Genomic DNA, 20,863 nt, shown 5'->3' with positions numbered 1-20,863 from the left:
GAGCCTGGAGCCTGCTTCCGATTCTGTGTCTCCCTCTCTCTCTGCCCCTCCCCGTTCATGCTCTGTCTCTCTCTGTCTCAAAAATAAATAAAAATGTTGAAAAAAAAAAAAAAAGAAAAGAAATATTTGTTTTCTTCCAGAGCTCTGTTTATTTGTATGGCTATTCATATGTAAGTAACTTTGATAGAATATTCGTGAAATTTAGAAGAATTAATAAACAGTGTAAAAATCTTCGGAGAATAAACTGCATTTTGTCCATTATCAATTGTCTAGTTTTTGTTACTTGTCAGTTCATAGTGGCATTGATGACATACTGTCACATTTGGGATATCTTTTTAAATTATACATTTGAATCTTAACATTCTGTTTCTCTGCTCATTCCTGTCTCTGTTTTGTAGCAGAAAATGTATATTGTCATTTGAACTTAGTTTGCTTTGCTACAGAAAGTCTTATTGTTATTTGGTTATTTGACAGTATAAGGGCCTAAGAAACTTCTGTGTGCTTTCAATGTTTTCTCCATTCTGTGAATATGTACGACAGATTTATAAACTGCCAAAGTTATCCTTTGTTAAATCCACCTCCCTCTTTTCCTTCCATATGTAATAACAGTTAGCTGACCTTTAGCCCCTTCATGAAGTGGCAGTATGTAACTTTGCTTCTTATTTACCAGCAACTTATTTATCAAATACCTTTGATCTTTGACCAAGCTAACTCTTGCCCTGCTGACTTTAGGGTGGTTTTTAAGAATCAAATTAAGATTATGTAATTAAAAGGACTTTGAAGGCTAATAATTAAGGAACTTACAAGACTTCAGAGGTATAAAGGATATCACTGGAAAAGCACAGGACGATGAGATGGGTTTAAAGGGGGCATTTAAAAAAGAAATCAACCTACCAGATATGTGTTTAAATTATATCTTGGTGAAAGAATTACTTGAAAGCTTGTTTACTGTTCTTCAGGTGATTACTTGGTTAATTCATTTTTTTAAAATCTTGTTGAGTACTCTGCTGGAAATAGCAATATGAATAAGATGTATCTGCTTTTGAGAATCCCTTGGTCTCAGAGGAGTGAACACGTTTCAAGGGTAGTTTAGCAGTTGAAGGCAAGAACATCTTCTTTGAGGGGGCCTAGGAGTGGGCAGGAGTTGGCCAGGGAAGCCTTAAGGAGACCAGAAGAGCTGGGCTTTGAAGTAGATCAGTTGGAGTTGTCCAGGCAGATGATGTGGTAGGATGTTCCAAGGAGTTGTCTGCCTATGTTTAAGATCCAGCTCCTGCTCTCATATTTATGGTGTATTCTTAGGCAATCATGCATCAATTTCATCATCTATAAAATCGGAATAATATTGCATTGACTTTATAGGGTTGTGAGAATTAAAACATTTAGAAGCATGCCTGGCATATACTGAACAATTGAGGGCTAACTTTTCATGTTGTTACGGGATTCTAGAGATCTAGGTGATAGAATTGGCAGGTTGTAGTCTTTGAATGTGAGTGTTAAGGGGAATATTTTGCATCTGGCCTGGTGGTTCTCAGTCTTAGATGCACATTAGGATCACCTGGGGAATTAATATGTGCTAATGCCTGGGCCCCACCCCAGACAAATTAAATCAAAATCCTGGCTGTGGGGTCCCAAGTGATTTTGAAGTTCAGTTGGACTGATAACCCCTGGTCTAGGGCTTTTTCCAGGCTTCCGGCTTGAGCAACTGGGTTGATGATGGTGCTACTTATTTACTGTGATAAAAACCAAATTGAAAGAAAAGCTGTTGCTTTTAACATTGCACTTAGGCTTTCTAAGAATCCTGTTAGCATTTGCATGCTTTAAATTTTGGTAACTAAAGTATGCTTTTTTAAATATTGGTTTCTGGGGGTGCCTGGGTGGCTCAGTCAGTTAAGCGTCTGACTTCAGCTCGGGTCATGATCTCGCGGTCCGTGAGTTCGAGCCCCGCGTCAGGCTCTGTGCTGACAGCTCAGAGCCTGGAGCCTGTTTCAGATTCTGTGTCTCCCTCTCTCTGACCCTCCCCTGTTCATGCTCTGTCTCTCTCTGTCTCAAAAATAAACGTTAAAAAAATTTTTTTAAACATTGGTTTCTGGATTGGATATCATAAATGACCCCAAGCTATATGAGTTTCATGTTCTTGTGTCTGCAATAAAACTTGGAGGTTTTTTAATTTTTGTATGTTGTCTGGTGCTAGTCCTTTTCGTTTTTTTTAAGTTTATTTATTTTGAGAGAGAGAGCAGGGGAGGGGCAGAGAGAGAGACGGAGAGAGAATCCCAAGCAGGCTCCGCACCATCCACATGGAGCCCAGTGTGGGGCTTGAACTCATGAACCATGAGATCATGACCTAAGCCAACACCAAGAGTTGGGCTTTTAACTGACTGAGCCATCCAGGCACCCGTTTTTCTTTGGACTTACCAACTTTCAACATACCCTATAATTTACACATTAATTGGGTTTGTTTGATTCCCTCATTTAAAATTTCTTGTTGGTTTCTTCTCTCTTTTTCCCTCACCTGCACCCTGATCACTACTACCACAACCACTAGAAGGTAAGTTCCACCAGAGTAGGGATCTTTGATATTTTTTGTTCACCAGCGAATCCTAAATTTCTGGTACCTAGTATATAACACCTATTTCTTAAATGAATAAATGAATTACTATCAGTTTGGGTTTGTTTCCTTCCATGTTCTTGGTTCTGCTCCAGAGTAAGTAAGATGTTGTAGAGCAGAGTTTCACAGAGATCTCTGACAACTGTTTTCATGGAGTTTAATTTTTGGTTGATAAGGGTTGTAAGAATACAATTGAGCAAATTCTTCTTATTGCATCTTAACAAAAACTTTTTTTTAATATTTTGGTAGGAACCACCAAAGCCACCTCTAAATAATTTCAAAGTGGGAATGAAGCTTGAGGCCATAGATAAAAAGAACCCTTATATGATCTGCCCTGCAACGATTGGAGATGTCAAAGGAGATGAAATTTACATCACATTTGATGGCTGGAGTGGAGCTTTTGATTATTGGTGCAAGTACGATTGTCGAGATATTTTCCCAGTTGGGTGGTGTCGCCTGACAGGAGATGTATTACAACCACCAGGAACTCAAGGTAAGATAATAAGTAACTATGTATTTTTTAAATTTTATTGAAGTTAGATATAACTGCTATTGGCATTGAGGTTAGGACTTCATGCTCAACTGGAGCAGCAGACAGAATAGTGAGGGCCCTGTCTAGGCTCGAGAACTACAGGTAGAAGAAGGTAATAATTACATTTCTTGAGGGCCAACTCAGCATCATAATCTGAATTGACAATCCACATTGGAGAATATGGACAAGCTACAAGTCACACTTGGACCATTGAAGCCTAGTTACTGTAGCCATTTTGGGGTGCTTAGCTACCTTTGTAGTTGATATTTCAATTTAAAATTACACATAGTATTCCACTATTTATATCTCAGATCGTTTTCATTTTTTTATTATTAAAAATTTTTTTTTAATGTTTATTTATTTTTGAGAGAGAAAGAGGGAACAGAGAAGGGGCAGAGAGAGAGGGAGACAAAGAATCTGAAGCAGGCACCAGGCTCTGAGCTGTCAGCACAGAGCCTGACCCAGGGCTCAAACCCACAGACCACGAGATCATGACCTGAGCTGAAGTCAGATGCTTAACCGCCTGAGCCACCCAGGCACCCCTCAAAGATAGTTTTTAACAGGTTAGGCTTAACTGTTATATATATGTTTTGTACACTTTAGGTCAATTTTTGCAAGTCAAGTTGATACTTTGATAGTCTTTTTTTAATTAAAAGTTTTTAATGTTTATTTATTTTTGAGAGAGAAAGAGAGAACAGGGAAGGGGCAGAGAGTGCGGGCGACACAGAATCCGAAGCAGGCTCCAGGCTCTGAGCTGTCAGCATAGATCCCGACGCAGGGCTCAAACCCACAAGCTGTGAGATTATGACCTGAGCCGAAGTCGGAGGCTTTACTGACTGAGCCCCCCAGGCACCCCAGTACTTTGATAGTCTTAAGTAAAATCTCCCAATCAATGAAAATTTTATGCTATGGAAGCCATCATAAATTAATATGTTATTATAGTCAGTTGTTTATCAGTTGTAATGCTGTGCTTCCTAAGTTGAATACTATGATCATCTAGATGTTTTCTTTCAGAGAAAAATCATCAAAATATTGAGGCTCCTCAGTGACTCTCCCAAGGGCTTAGAGATGCCTAAACTGGTCTTCTGTGATGGAATAACTGCTGAGATATAAGTGGGATCTAAGCAAAGCACCTAATCATCTATCTAAGTTAAATATAAAATTAATAGAATCAAATGTAAACATACTTAAAATTTATCCAACTAAAATTTATTTGTACCATAAAAAAAGAAAGATGAGTGTAGAAAATGAGTAAGTAATGTGTGCCAGAAAAGAGCAATGGCTAGATAAAAGCATATAGCCATATTCTTGTAACTGCTGTTAGAATCTTCTATGATTTGGGACTCTTAACACATCCCATTATATTACAATAATACATACCATAGTGTCCGTTTTATTAGGTACTTATTTTACCAGTTCCATGCTGCCATAATTCTAGGAAGCAGATATTAATGGCTGATTTTTGTGAAATGTAGTATGCTATAGATCTGTATGTATATGATGCTGAGGCAGTCTCTGCCCTCAAGGAGTTTACCTTCTAGTGGAAGACAGATGAATGGAGGGATAGACTTTAAAAACATATTAGAATTAACAATGCAAAAGTACAATTGTATGCTAGATACAAAAGTGACCCAAAGACATCCCATCTGTTTAGGCTGGAGGGAAAGGTGGTTGGGTAAAGGAAAGCTTCACAGAAAGATACATGATGTGAATATTAAGAGAAGGAGTTTGCCAGGAGATAAAGGCAAGGAGATAAAGGTAGGGTAGACAGATCACAAAGGTATAAAATTGCACAGTATATCCTGAAAACTAGGGAGTTCAGTTTGGGACATGGTAACTTTGGAATGTGTGGCCAAGAATGCTGTAGTCTTCCACCCTCTGGTTTCCCTTTTTTTCTTAGTAACGCAATTCAGCTACCTAACGTGAAGACTATAGTTACAGCCTCCCTAGCAGTTATATATGACCGTGAGACTAAGTCCTGGTCAATGAGATAAAAGTACAGGTCATATGTTCTACTTCCAAGAAGTGTATTAGAGATCAATGTACCTTTCTCTATTCTATCTTCCTGCTTCTCTCCTGCTGCTAGGAATGTGCTTGTTTTGGGTGGAGTTCCATCTTGAACCATGAAATGGGACCATATTCTAGGCATAGTGGAGTGGAAAGCAGAAAGGAGCCAGAGTCCCTGAGAATTTTGTGGAGCAGAATTTTCATACTGGCCTCTTCCAGACTATTATTTTATTTATTTATTTATTTTTTTAACAAATTTTTTAGTGTTTATTTATTTTTGAGAGAGTGAGAGCATGAGCAGGGGAGGGGCAGAGAGAGAGGGAGATACAGGATCTGAAGCAGGCTCCAGGCTCTGAGCTGTCAGCATGGAGCCCGATACGGGGCTTGAACCCACGAGCTGTGAGATCATGACCTGAGCTGTAGTCTGACGCTTAACCAACCAACTGAGCCACCTAGGTGCCCCTTCTTACTGTTATTTGAGAGAAATAAACTTCTGTGTTGTATAAACCAATATTCTTTTAAGTTTTTCTGTTCTCGTTAGCTGAACTTAATCCTAACTAATTCAGAGTAACTTTAGGACATTGGATAGCAGCGAATGCAGGTATGGAGCCTGAAAGAGATAGGTCTTAATTGACAAAGCAGGTTTGAGAGTCATCATGCTCATTCAAATAAATACTCTGTATCAGGTGGGATTATAGGTACTGGCAGTGGCTGGGAGTGGAGGTAGGCAGCTACACATCCAATTAATAGCAGTAAGGGGGGAAGTTTTGGGTGTTGTTTTTTTTTTTAAGTTTATTTATCTATTTTGAGAGAGCAAGAAAGTGAGTAGGGGAGGGACAAAGAGAGGGGGAGAGAGAATCCCAAGCAGGCTCCATACTGTCAGCATGGAGCCCAACTCAGGACTCGAACCCACAAACCGTGAGATCATGACCTGAGCCGAAGTTGGACACTTAACCAACAGTCACCCAGGCACCCTGGGTGTGGTTTTAATTGTGCATGTGTAACAGGTAGAAGAGGATCAAGGACAGAACCTTGTGAGTAAATATTTAAGACAATTCTCATACTTGAATCACCTGGTAGGGGGAGCTTATTCAAAGGCTGATGCTCTGGGGGCACCTGGGTGGCTCAGTCGGTTAAGTGCCCGACTTTGGCTCAGGTCATGATCTCACAGTTTGTGGGTTCCAGTCCCGCATCGGGCTCTGTGCTGACAGCTCAGAGCCTGGAGCCTGTTTCAGATTCTGTGTCTCCCTCTCTCTCTGCCCCTCCCCCACTTGCACTCTGTCTCTCTATGTCTCAAAAATAAATAAACATTAAAAAAAAAACAAAAAAAAAACAAAGGCTGATGTTCTGGAGCTCATACCCAGGGGTTCTGAATCAGTAGGTCCGGAGTGGGATTCAGGTGTTTCAATTGCACTTGGTTTGAGGCCCACCCTTTGAGAAACACAAAAATAAAGGGTGAGTAGAAGATAGAAATCAATTTAGGGCACTGAGAAGAGAAGAGCTCATTAGTGGTCTTAAAAACATGGTTACTAGGCTACTTTGCAAAGCCAGACTTAGAAAGCTGTGTAAATAGGAGATGCAAAGTGTTTTTTAAAAAATGTGGTTTCAGGGGCGCCTGGGTGGCGCAGTCGGTTAAGCGTCCGACTTCAGCCAGGTCACGATCTCGCGGTCCGTGAGTTCGAGCCCCGCGTCGGGCTCTGGGCTGATGGCTCAGAGCCTGGAGCCTGTTTCCGATTTTGTGTCTCCCTCTCTCTCTGCCCCTCCCCCGTTCATGCTCTGTCTCTCTCTGTCCCAAAAATAAATAAACGTTGAAAAAAAAATTAAAAAAAAAATGTGGTTTCACAGATACTTTGTGAGATCTGCCTCCTCTGTCCACTAGACATTGAATTTTAGAAACCTTACCTCAGTTTATATTCCTTTACCCTCCCCTATTCATCATATAATCTTCTTAAGTATTTCCTCTACATTCATCGAGAATGGCATTGGACAGTTGGTAAGATTTTTGTTAAACCATTGAACATAATTTAAAAACTCAGGAGAAGGAAAGTATTGTATTTACCCACAGTTTTGACATTTCAGTTCTTCCTGATCTTCAGATTCCTTTTTTTTTTTTTTTTAATAATTTCCTTTCTGTTTAGAGAAATTCTTTTAGGGTAGGTCAGCTAGCAACAAATTCTTAGCTTTCCATCATCCAAGAAATGTCTTTATTTCCCCTTCATTCCTGAAGGATAGTTGCTGGATATAGAGTTCTAGGTTGACAGCTCTTTTCTTTCAGTACTTAAAGAATGTAGTACAACTTCCTTCTGGCTTCCAAGGTTTCTGATGAGAAGTTTGCTTTTATTCGAATGGTTTTTTCCCCTGGAGGGTCCGTTATGATTATGAGTCCATTTTTCTGTATAGTTCTTCTAGTGTTTACTTTATGCTTTATCTGTTTTGTGGCTACATTATCAGGTGTGTACAAATTTTGAACTGTTACAACTTCCTGGTCAGTTGAACCTTCGGTAGTAACCCTCTTTATGGTTATTCTTTTTTTAATACTTCAAAGTCTGCTTTATCTTGTATTAATGTAGTTACACCAGCTTTTGTTTGGTTGGTGTTCTTGTTCTCTCTCCAATGTTCAACATTTATCTATTCTTATCTAAAAAGATACATTTATTTCAAATAGGTGGATTTTGATTTTTTGGCTCGTCAGCCAGTCTGTCTTTTAACTGGAGCTTTTAATCTATTTATATTTATTGTGATTACAGATATATTTGGTTTTCATTATGGAACCTTATTTTGAGCTTTTTACTTTCCTGCCTTTTTTATGTTTTCTTTCCATTCTTGTCCTATTTTGGGCATTTTTTCTTATTCTATTTCCCCCCTTGTTTGGAAGTTCTACATTATATTTTCTGTTCTTTGAATACTCTAGAAATTTTAACATGTTTTCTTAACTTAATGGAAGTCTGAAATTGATCAGTATCTATTCTGTACTAAGACAGTAAAAGGAACTTAGAATACCCACTTACTCCCTTCAAATTCATGTGGTTACTGTTGTATATTTTAATTAGTTACATCTTTTACAGGAATCCTATTAGCTATTATTATTATTCATATAGTCAGTATTTGTTGAGACTCATCAGCATATTGAAAATGTTCTTTATTATTCATTCCTTTTTAGTATCTCAGATCTTTCGTTTGAGAGTAATTTTCTTCTGTCTGAGGTAGATTCTTCAGATTTTTCTTTAGTGAGGGGTCTGCTAGTGGCATGCCCTCTCAGTTTATGTTCATCTGAATATGTCATTTCAACTCCTCTCTTGAAAGATATTTTTTCAAGGTGTAGAATTCTAGAGTGACAGCCATTTTCTTACAGGACTTTGAAGATCGCATTCTTTTACCTTTTGGTTTCCGTTGCTTTTTAGAATTTAACTGTCAGTCTAATTATTTTTCCTCTGTAATCTTTAATTTTTTCTCTAATTACTTTAATATTTTCACATCATCTTTGGTGTTTTGCAGTTTTACTCTGATACTTCTAGGTGTGGGTTTTGTTGAATATTGATATCTTGGCAAAACCACACATGCAGATGATGAGTTGTTTATTTTGATGTATGAGAAATTTTAAATTTTTGATGTTCTATTTTAACTTTTGTCATCATTGTGGATTTCAAATGGCACAAATAATTTGACATTATAAAGCACTTTTCATGACTGCATTTTGAATACAAATAACTCAAACCGTGTTAAAGTAGAACTTGGAAACATTAGAATAGAAACACAGATGTGCCCACTGATGCCACATTCTGTTTTGTAAAGGTTCACAGGTGTCCCCAGAAGAACCTTAGGATTCTGGGCAAAGTATGGTTAAAGATTGTTAGTTGAGGGACGCCTAAGTGGCTCAGTTAAGCATCCTCCTCTTGATTTCAGCTCAGGTCATGATCTCACATTTCTTGAGTTCTAGCCCTGAGTCAGGCTCCGGGCTGACAGCGTGGAGTCTATCTCCCTCTCTCTGCCCCTCCCTGACTCGTGTGCTCTTTCTCTCTCTCTAAAAATAAAATAAATAAACTTTAAAATAAAAGGATTGTTAGTTGAGGGGTGCCTGGGTGGCTCAGTTGGTTGGGTGTCCAACTCTTGATTTAGGCTTGGGTCATGATCTCATGGTTCAGGACCTTGGGACCTGGGTTGGGCTCCGTGTTGACATTGCAGAGCCTGCTTGGGATTCTCTCTGTCTCTCCCTCTCTTGCTTCCCCTCCCCCACTTGTGCTCTCTTTTCTCTCTCAAAATAAATAAATAAACATAAAAAAAAGATGATACTCACCCAAAGACATTGCATAAATGATTCATTTTGATTTTTTCCCAAGCATTGGGTATTCATTACATAGGTTAATAGAGTTACTACTATACTTACGCAAGGTGAAATACTTATATTTCTCTTTGAGTAGAGAGTTACTTGTATACTCTCTTTGAGTAGAGAAGACAGTTACTTTAGCCAATACAACATTAAGTGACAGCTGTAATATAAAAATACCATTTCTTTTTTTTTTTTATTTCTTTATCTTAAAAGAGAGCACAAGCTGGGGAGGGGCAGAGAGAGAGAGAGAGAGAGAGAGAGAGAGAGAGAGAAAGAGAAATAGAGAAAATCCCAAGCAGGACACATGCCATCAGCGCAGAGCCCAACGTGGGGCTTGAACTCATGAACCGTGAGATCATGACCTGAGCTGAAATCAAGAGTTGGATGCTTTAACTGACTGAGCCACCCAGGCATCTCTAAAAATATCATTTTTTTTAGATGTAATGTGATACATTCTTAAAATCATAATACTTTAAAATTATTTTTATTATTTTTAATATAACAGGTTTTCTCTAATATAAAAAGTAATGCTCAAACCGAAAAATTCAGAAAAGCATGCAGAGATAACCATGGCAAATAATTTCATCTGTATTTGGCCTCATACTGCTTTTTCTTCTTTTTGTCTTACACATAACAGCTTTAGAACATACACATGGTCAAATCAAAGAAATGTTGAAATAGGTTATGGTACAGTTATTCCTTAGAATAATATAGAATCATTTAGAAGAATGAGAGGATTCCTGTTTACTAAGAAAGATAGCTCTCCAGGATGTAGTAAGTGAAAAAAGCAACCCCCAAAATCCATACAGCATAATGCCAAATCAAAACAAAACAAAGATGTATTTCTATATTAGATGTATGTATATACATACATAGAAAAGATTTGAAAGGCTGTATTATCAAATTTGTAGGAGTGATTATATACTTTATGTAGTAAAGGGAACTTCTGCTTTTATCTGTGGCTCTTTTTTTTAAACAAGAATGTATTTGTAGGTTACATTTGTACTTTAAAATAATTAATAATTTTGAAAAAAAGATTATTTTGCATTTTCTAGTTTCCTCCCTAACTTTTTCGTAATATATTGTGATTGTGTTCCCATATAAAGTATATCCCTACAAATTTGATTTTATTTCTATGTTGTAGTACATCATATGGCTGTACCCTAATTTATTTAACCAAACTTTTATTTTGTTTGACATAGATAATGTGATGAATATATCTTTGCATATCTCTGATTATTTCCATAGAATGTTTGCTGGGTTAGGGGATATGTTTCTAAGGGTGAAAAAATTTTATTTGTTTATTTATTGGTTGAAATTATTTTTTTTAATATTCAAGTTAGTTAATATACAATGTGGTCTTGGCTTCAAGAGTAGAACCCAGTGATTGATCTCTTACATGTGACATCCAGTGCTCATTCCAAAAAGTGCCATCCTTAATGCCCGTCACCCTTTTAACCCATTCCCCATCCACCTCCCTTCCAGCAACCCTCAGTTTGTTCTCTGTATTTAAGAGTCTCTTAAGGTTTGCCTCCCTCTCTGTTTTTATCTTATTTTTCCTTCCCTTCCCCTGTGTTCATCTGTTGAGTTTCTCAAATTCCACCTATGAGTGAAATCATGTATCTGTCTTTCTCTTAACTTATTTTGCTTAGCATAATACCCTCTAGTTCCATCCATGTTGTAGCAAATGGCAAGATTTCATTCTTTTTCATTGCCGAGTAGTATTCTGTGTGTGTGTGTGTGTGTGTGTGTGTGTGTGTGTGTGTGTGTATTTCATTGTGTGTGTATATGTATACATAATATATATATTATATAAAACATATATTCCAGTGTACGTATGTATACACACACACATTTATATATATATAACACATCTTCCTTATCCATTCATCAGTTGTTGTTGGACATTTGGGCTCTTTCCACAATTTCGTGATTGTTGATAGCACTGCTGTAAACATTGGGTGCATGTGCCTCTTTGAATCAGCATTTTTGTATCCTTTGGATAAATTCCTAGTAGTGCAATTGCTGGGTTGTAGAGTAATTCTGGTTTTAATTTTTTGAGGAACCTCCATACTGTTTTCCAGAGTGGCTGCACCAGTTTGCATTCCCACCAATATTTCAAAAGCATTCCCCTTTTTTCCACATTCTCACCAACATCTGTTGTTTCCTGAGTTGTTAATGTTAGCCATTCTGACAGGTGTGAGGTGGTATCTCACTGTGGTTTTGATTTGTATTTGCCTGATGATGAGTGATGTTGAGCATCTTTTCATGTCTGTTTGCCATCGGGATGTCTTCTTTGGAGAAGTGTCTATTCATGTCTTCTGCCCATTTCTTCACTGGATTATTTGTTTTTTGGGTGTTGAGTTTGGTAAGTTCTGTATAGATTTTGGATACTAACCCTCTATCTGATATGTCATTTGCAAACATCTCCCATTCTGTCAGTTGCCTTTTACTTTTGTTGATTCTTTCCTTTGCTGTGCAAAAGCTTTTTATTTTGATGAGGTCCCAGTAGTTCATTTTTGCTTTTATTTCCCTTGCCTCTGGAAACATGTCCAGTAAGAAATTGCTGCAGCTGAGGTCAAAGAGGTTGCTGCCTGTTTTCTCCTATAGGATTTTGATGGTTTCATGTCTCACATTTAGGTCTTTCTCACATTTTGAATTTATTTTTGTGTATGGGGTAAGAACGTGATCCATATCATTCTTCTTCATGTCACTGTCCTGTTCTTCCAGCACTGTTTGCTAAAAAGACTTTTTTTTTTCCATTGGATACTCTTTCCTGCTTTGTCGAAGATTAGTTGGCCATATATTTGTGGGTCCATTTCTGGGTTCTCTATTCTATTCCATTGATCTGTGTCTGTTTTTGTGCCAATACCATACTGTCTTGATGATTACAGTTTGGTAATACAGCTTACAGTCTGGAATTGTGATGCCTCCAGCTTTGATTTTCATTTTCAGGATTGCTTTGGCTATTTGGGGTCTTCTGTTGTTCCATACAAATTTTAGGGTTGTTTGTTCTAATTTGGTGAAGAATGCTGGTGTTATTTTGACAGTTATTGCATTGAGTGTATAGACTGCTTTGGGTAGTATCAGCATTTTAATAGTATTTGTTCTTCCGGTCCATGAGCATGGAACGATTTTCTTCCATTTCTTTGTGTCTTCTTTGATTTCTTCTATAAGCTTTCTATAGTTTTCAGTGTACAGATCTTTTACCTCTTTGGTTACGTTTATTCCTAGGTATTTTATGGTTTTTGGTACAATTGTAAGTGGGATCGATTCTTTGATTCCTCTTTCTGCTGCTTCATTATTGGTGTATAGGAATGCAACCAATTTATGTACATTGATTTTATATCCTGTGACTTTGCTGAGTTCATATATCACTTCTAGTAGTTTTTTGGTGAAGTCTTTCAGGCTTTCCATGTAGAGTATCATGTCATCTGAGAATAGTGAAAGTTTGACTTCTTCTTTGCCAATTTGGATGCCGTTTATTTCATTTTGTTGTCTGATTGCTGAGGCTAGGACTTCCAACACTATGTTAAACAGCAGTGGTGAAAGTGGACATCCCTGTCATGTTCCTGATCTCAGGGGAAAAGCTCTCAGTTTTTCCCCATTGAGGATGATAATAGCTGTGGGTGTTTCATATATAGCTTTTATGATGTTAAGATGTGTTCCTTCTATCCCGACTTTCTTGAGGATTTTTATCAAGAAAGGATGCTATATTTTGTCAAATGCTTTTTTTGCATCTATTGACAGGATCATATGGTTCTTATCCTTTTCTCTATTAATGTGGTGTATCACATTGATTGATTTGTGAACATTGAACCATCCCTGCATCCCAGGAACGAATCCCACTTGATCATGGTGAATAATTCTTTTAATGTACTTTTGAATTTGATTTGCTAGTATCTTATTGAGAATTGTTGCGTCCAGGTTCATCAGGGATATTGGCCTGTAATTCTCCTTTTTAGTGGGGTCTTTGTCTGGTTTTGGAATCAAGGTAATGCTGGCTTCATAGAATGAATTCGGAAGCTTTCCTTCCATTTATATTTTTTGGAACAGTTTGACAAGAATAGGTATAACTCTGCTTTAAATGTCTGGTAGAATTTCCCCTGGGAAGCCATCTTGTCCAGGACTCTTATTTGTTGGGAGCTTTTTCTTTTTAGTTTTTAAAAAAAATGTTTATTTATTTTTGAGGGGGAGAGCACAAGCAAGGGAGGGGCAGAGAGAGAGAGAAAGAGAGAGAGAGAGAGAGAATGAATATCAAGCAGGGTCCACACCATCAGCATAGAGCCCGATGAGGGGCTCAAACCCAAAACTATGAGATAATGACCTGAGCTGAAGCCGGACACTTAACTGACTGAGCCACCCAGGCGCCCCTGTTGGAAGATTTTTGATAACTGTTTCAATTTCTTTGCTGTTTTTAGGTCTGTCCAAATTTTCTGTTTCTTAGCATTTGAGTTTTGGTAGTGTGTGTCTAGGAATTTGTCCACTTCTTTCAGATTGTCCAGCTTGTTGGCATATAATTTTTCAGTGTTCTCTTATAATTGTTTGGTTGTGATCTCTCTCCTCTTTAATTCATGATTTTATCCGTTTGGGTCCTCTTTTCTTTTTGAGAAGTCTGGCTAAGGATTTATCAATTTTGTTTATTCTTTGAAAAAACCAGCTGTTAGTTTCATTGATCTGGTTTTTTTTTAATTTTATATCATTTATTTCTGCTCTAATATTTATTATTTCCCTTCTTCTCCTGGCTTTGGGCTTCATTTGCTGTTCCTTTTCTAGCTCCTTTAGGTTTAAGGTTAGGTTGTGTATTTGGGACCTTTCTTCTTTTTTAAAAATATTTTTTAACATTTAGTTTTTTAGAGAGTACGTGCACACACAAGTGGGGGAGAGGCAGAGAGAAGGAGACAGAGGATCTGAAGCAGGCTCCACACTATGAGCACAGAGCCTGATGTGGAGCTTGAACTCATGTACTCTGTGAGATCATGACCTGTACTGAAATCAAGATTCGGCTGTTGAACCATCTGAGCCACCCTGGCACCTCTTTTCGTTCTTGAGATAGGCTTGAATTGCAATGTATTTTCCTTTTAGGACTGCCTTTGCTGCATCTCAAAGAGTTTGGACTGTTGTGTTTTCATTTTCATTTGTCTCCATGTATATTTAAAATTTTCTTCTTTAATTTCCTGGTTAACCCATTCATTCTTTAGTAGGATGTTCTTTAACTTCCATGTATTTAGGTGCTTTCCAAATTTCTTGTGGTTGATTTCAAGTTTCATAGCATTGTGATCTGAAAATATGCATGGTATGAGCTCAATCTTTTTGTACATGTTAAGGACTGTTTTGTGACCCAATATGTGGTCTGTTTTGGAGAATATTCCATGTGCACTCGAGAACAATGTGTATTCTGCTGCTTTAGGATGAAATGTTCTGAATATATGTTAGGTCCATCTGGTCCAATGTGTCATTCAGAGGTGTTTCCTTAATTGATTTTCTGCCTAGATGATCTGTCCATTACTATAAGTAGAGTATTAAAATCTCCTACAGTTACAGTATTACTATCAATAAGTTTGCTTGTTTGTGTTTCATTGATTTATATATTTAGGTTTTCCACATTGGGGGCACAAATATTTACGGTCGTTAGCTCTTCTTGATAAATAGACCCCTTAATTATCATATAATGCCCTTCTTCATCTCTTTTTACAGTTACTGTTTTAAAGTCTGGTTTGTCTGATATAAGTATGGCTAACTCTGGCTTTCTTTTGATGTCCATTAACATGAGAGATGGTTCTTTATCCACTAACTTTGAATCTGCAGGTGTCCTCAGGTCTAAAATGAGTCTCTTGTAGGCAGCATGTAGATGGATCTTATTGTTTTATCCATTCTGATACCCTATGTCTTTCGATTGGGGTATTTAGTCCATTTACATTCAGAGTGAGAAAAATATGGATTTAGTGCCATTGTGTTATCTGTAGATTTTATGTTTGTGGTCATGTCCTCTGGTCCTATTTAGTCTTTGCTACTTTCCACTCAGAGTCCCCCTTAGGATCTCTTGCAGGGCTGGTTTAGTAGTCATGAACTCCTTTAGTTTTTGTTTGTCTGGGGAAAGTCTTTATTTCTCCTTCTATTCTGAATGACAGCCTTGCCAGAGAAAGGATTCTTGGCTGCATATTTTTTCTATTCAGTACATTGGTTATTTCCTGCCACTCCTTTCTGACCTGCCAAATTTCAGTGGACAGATCCACTACTACCCTTATGTGTCTACCCTTGTAGGTTAAGGCCCATTTGTCCCTAGCTCTTTTCAGAATTCTCTCTTTATCTTTGTATTTTGCCAGTTTCACTATGGTATACCATGGTGTTGACCTGTTTTTGTTGATTTTGAAGGGAGTTCTCTGTGCCTCTTGGATTTGGATGCCTGTTTCCTTCCCCAGATTAGGGAAGTTCTCAGCTATGACTTGTTCAAATAAAGCATCTGCCCCTTTCTCTCACTCTTTCTGACACTCCTATGATACAGATATTGTTTCATTTCATGGAATCACTTAACTCTCTAATTTTCCCCTTGTGACATAGTAATTTCCTTTCCCTCTTTTTTTCAGCTTCATTATTTTCCATAATTTTGTCTTCTGTTTCACCTATTCTCTGCTTCTTGCATCCTCACTGTCACTATATCTAGTTTATTTTGCATCTAGCATTTTTTAATTCATCCTGACTAGTTCTTAGGTCTTTAATCTCTGCAGCAAGAGTTTGTCTGGTATCATATATGCTCTTTTCAAGCCCAGCTGTTAGTCATATGATGGTTATTCTAAGTTTTTGTTAAGATATATTGTTTATATCTGTTTTGAGCAAGTTTCTGTGATTTCTTCTTGAACTTTGTTTTGGGGAGAATTCTTCTGTTTTGTCATTTTGGCTACGTTTCTGTCTTTTGCATTTTAAAAGCTTGTTATGTGTCCTGCACCTGAGAGTACTACTATATTAAAAAGGGGTAATACGCTGTCCAGAGTTTGGTACTCCAGGAAGTGTTTCTGGTGTATGTTGCATGCACTCTGTTGTTGAATTTTGGCTGCTCTACCCCACTGGTCAGTGCTCTGCAGAGCTCCTCCTTGCTTGTAGTGGTGGAGTGTTTGGACCTTCAGCTAGGTGTGCTTTGATTTATTTGTTGAAGTAACCCTGGGGGGAGAAAAAGGAAAGGGGGGGGGGAAGCCTGCTTACATAAAAAGAGAAAAATGAAAGGGGAGAAAAGAAATACAAACAGAGAATCAAAAAACTATAAGGCTAAATCCAGAGAAAGAGAGAGGAAAATGAAGAAGAAGAAAGAGGGTGGAAAAAGAAGAGAATAAAAATGCCTGATCAAAAAAAAATATATGATAAGAATTGACCAAAAACAAGTCAGAAACTATGAGCCTGATCCAAAAAAAAAAAAGAAGAAAAGGGAGGAAACAAATAGAAATGAAATGAAATAAAATAGTAAAGGAAAAAAAAAAAAAACAGTTGTCTGTTGGTGCCTGGGACTTGTGACTATGCTGGTGTGGAGAGGCCAGCTGCATTGGGTCAGTCAGTCTTGCCCCAATAAATCATCAGTTGCCAGGCACGGGGTCTTGGGGTTTGGCTTTAAGCAGGTCCCATCTCCACTGGGGGCCCCTGTGCTGCTCTCTGAAGTCCCACCCTGTTGATGTCAGGGAGAAAAAGGGCAACGCCCCAATCTCTCCTCCCCTTACTGGATATCTCAACCCATGCTGATAGAATAGTGAGGGCCATCAGCTTGCCCTGCTCCACAATTCTCTGCCTTCTAGGTGCTCAGCTGGGATTCAGAACTCCAGGTCTTAACGGACCCAGCCCAGTGTGGCTCCTCTCCCCTGTTCTGGAGTAGAGCCACTCTGTGTGATAAACCCTCTTCCCAAAGTACTCTGGGAAGGGGACTGTTCTCTCCCAGTGTTCCTCTGAGATCGCTACACCATGCTATGCACTCCTGGCCGGCTCCCTTCTCCCCTGTAGTGTGCGCCACGGCTTCCAGCTCCATTCCGGAGAAAGTCGCCCTTTTCTGAAACCTCTGAGTTTCAGCTCCTAAGGCTGTTGGCAAAAAAGACACTGGCACTCTCTGTATTTCTCGTTCCCCAGTCCGTGTTCCAGAGAGGTTTTCCATTTGTGCTAACTCGATGCCACACTTTCACAACTCCTCTCTCTTTCTCTCCCTTTTGTCTCTCCACAGAAGGGGTTCCCTCCCCTCCGTGCCTATGCCGTTTTATCTCCCACAGTTCACATACATGCACTTCGATCCTTCCAAGCGGTCTCCCTCCAACCGTGGAGATCCTTCTGCCCCTCTGCAGATCGATTTCCTGGCTGTTCCGAGTGATCTGACCTCAATACAGCTGTGTTTGAGGGACGAGGAAAATCCTGGTCCCCCTACTTCTCTGCCATCTTAACTCCCTTCCTGACAAATGGTCTTTTAGAAAGTCATACCCATTTCCACTCCCCTCAGAGGTGAGTGACAGTGTTTTTTTCCTTCTCTTGTCAACTTTAGGCATTATCTTATTATTTTTGCTAATTTAAAAAATGTTTTTAAAATTTTCAGTTCTTAGCTAGTGAGGGTGAATCTTTTTCTTTGCATATATCTTTGCCATTAATATTCTTTTATAATTTTCCTGCTAACTAACCTTTTCCTACTTTTTTCTTATTTCCTTTCTTGTTCATTTGGGTGCTTCATTTATTGCACATAGCAATAAATGTCACGAAAGTAAAAACTTTTTGTCAGTCATTTGCTTTTTTAAAGATTCCAGTATAGTTAACATACAGTGTTATATTAATTTTAGGCATATAATATAGTGATTCAATAATTCTATGCATTACTCATTATTCATCATGATAAGTGTACTCTTTCATCCCCTTAACCTGTTTCATGTATCCCCCAGCCCCCCTCCCTTCTAGTAACTATCACTTTGTTCTCTACAGTTAAGAGTCTTTTTCTTGCTTTGTCTATTTTTCCTTTGCTCATTTGTTTTATTTCTTAAATTCTGCATATGAGTACAGTATTTGTCTTTCTCTGACTTATTTCACTTAGCATTATGGTCTCTAGCTCCATCGATGTTGTTGCAAATGGCAAGATGTCATGCTTTTTATGGCTGAATGATATTCCATTGTGTGTGTATGTGACACATATACATATCCACATCTTTATCCATTCATTTATGAGTGGATACTTGGGCTGCTTCCATAATCTGGCCATTGTAAATAATGCTGCAGTAAACATAGGGGTTCGTGTATCCCTTTTTTTTTTTAATTTTTTTTAATGTTTATTTATTTTTGAGACTGAGAGAGACAGAGCACGAATGGGGGAGGGGCAGAGAGAGAGGGAGACACAGAATCGGAAGCAGGCTCCAGGCTCTGAGCCATCAGCCCAGAGCCCGACGCGGGGCTCGAACTCACGGACCGTGAGATCGTGACCTGAGCTGAAGTCGGACGCTTAACCGACTGAGCCACCCAGGAGCCCCATCGTGTATCCCTTTAAGTTAGTGTTTTTGTATTTTTTGGGCAAATACCCCGTAGTGTGATTACTGGATCATAGGGTGGTTTTATTTTTAACTTTTTGAGGAACCTCCATACTGTCTTCCACAGTTGCATTCCCACCAACAGTGCACAATAGTTCCTTTTTCTCCACATTCTTGCCAACACTTGTCTCTTGTGTTTTTGATTTTAGTCATTCTGACAGGTGTGAGGTGATATCTCACTGTGGTTTTGATTTGTATTTCCCTGATGGGTGAAAAATACTGAGCATCTTTTCATGTGTTTGTTGGCCATCTGTGTGACTTCTTTGGAGAAATGCCTATTCATGTCTTCTGCCCATTTTTTAATTACATTATTTCTTTTTGGGGGATGTTGAGTTATATCACTTCTTTATATATTTTGGATACTAACCCTTAATAGGTTATGTCATTTGCAAATAACTTCTTCCATTCCATATGTTGTCTTTTAGTTTTGTTGATTGTTTCCTTTGCTCTGCAAAAGCTTTTTATTTTAATGTGTCCCAATAGCTTATTTTTGCTTTTATTTCCCTTGCCTCATGATACATATCTAGAAAGATGTTGCTATGGCAGATGTTAGAGAAATTACTACCTGTGCTCTCTTCTAGGATTTTTATGGTTTCAGGTCTCATATTTAGGTCCTTAATCTTAATCCATTTTGAGTTTATTTTTGTGTATGGTGGCATAAAAGTAAAAACTTTTTTCTCATTTGCTTTTTAATGTTATTTATGGTCTTTAAAAATGTACAGAAATGTTAATTTTATTGACTTGAACATTAAATAATATAAGGGTCTAAATTAAGGATCTTAGCTAAGTAATTTCAAAAGGCACACAAATAATGTTAAACTGATTGAATTTCATAAATTTTAAAAAGTCTGTATTTTTTGGTTCATTTTGAATATTTCTTTTTTTTAATTTTTTTAACATTTTTATTCATTTTTTGAAAGACAGAGACTGTGAGTGGGGGAAGGGCAGAGAGAGAGGGACACACAGAATCTGAAGCAGCCTCCAGGCTCTGAGCTGTCAGTACAGAGCCCGACGCTGGGCTCAAACCCATGAACCGTGAGATCATGACCCGAGCCAAAGTCTACTGCTTAACCTACTGAGCCACCCTGGCGCCCCCAATTTGAATATTTCTTAAACACACATAAATGCTTGGTTTTCAACCTTTGAATAATTGCTTTTCCAACATTTTTTAAGCATATAACACTTAAAACTTTTTCAAATACTTAATGACTAAAGACAGTTCACTTGGATAATTTCTTAAAGAAATGTAATGAGGCATCCACGAATGCCACTTGGTTTGACTTTACATAAAAAAACTACTTATTTAAGCTTTACTTTTTTTTTCTTCAAAAAAAATAATACAGTTTAATATATTTTAAAGCTTACTCTAACAAAATTTTTTCTCCCTGTGTTAACACTTCTATAATCAGAAACAGCCAAGTTCTTTTTAGGCTTATCATTGGTTGAAAAATCCACTGGGAAACTTACCTTGGATAGAAAATTGAGCAAGCTGTGTGGTTTTTTTTCCCTCTTGTTTATTTAGGTTTTTGTTTCTTGGCTCTCATTATGACCCTCCAGTCTTTCAAAGTCCTTCACTGCTGGTTGGTGCTGTCACAGCTCATCAGATTTATTCTGGACCTGTACAGGGTATCTGGGGAGAAAGAGGAAAGAAGTATGTGTACTGCTGTGTCCTTGACAATTTAAAGAAGGCTGGGTCAAGTAAACTAAAACAAGGCCCAGTGTAGACTTTTTCTTCTTGAAGAATTTATTTGGTCTTGCTGTTTTCTGTTTCATTTTGTTCCCCACCTCCTTTGTATCCTACAACTTCATTCTCTCTGAAAAAAAATGATAGAAATTTAGGAATGTTCTATAAGCTATTG

General features: G+C 38.0%; 1 protein-coding gene across 7 annotated transcripts in view; it reads left to right on the top strand.

Annotated features, from left to right (window-relative positions):
- Positions 1-20,863, top strand: part of SCML2 (Scm polycomb group protein like 2) — a 101,262-nt gene that overhangs the window by 41,320 nt on the left and 39,079 nt on the right. For all 7 annotated transcript variants that reach the window (XM_040468227.1, XM_040468230.1, XM_040468225.1 and 4 more), the window contains one exon: positions 2,855-3,098. In XM_040468227.1, coding sequence (XP_040324161.1) covers positions 2,855-3,098 — 244 coding nt within the window. The remainder of the gene's footprint in view (positions 1-2,854; positions 3,099-20,863) is intronic.

This window comes from Herpailurus yagouaroundi, unplaced genomic scaffold, assembly GCF_014898765.1.
Source record: "Herpailurus yagouaroundi ecotype Mexico unplaced genomic scaffold, PumYag 67690, whole genome shotgun sequence".
NCBI classification, from domain to species: domain Eukaryota; kingdom Metazoa; phylum Chordata; class Mammalia; order Carnivora; family Felidae; genus Herpailurus; species Herpailurus yagouaroundi.
Note: the sequence above shows the minus strand (reverse complement) of the source record. Positions and strands in the feature narration are given on the sequence as shown.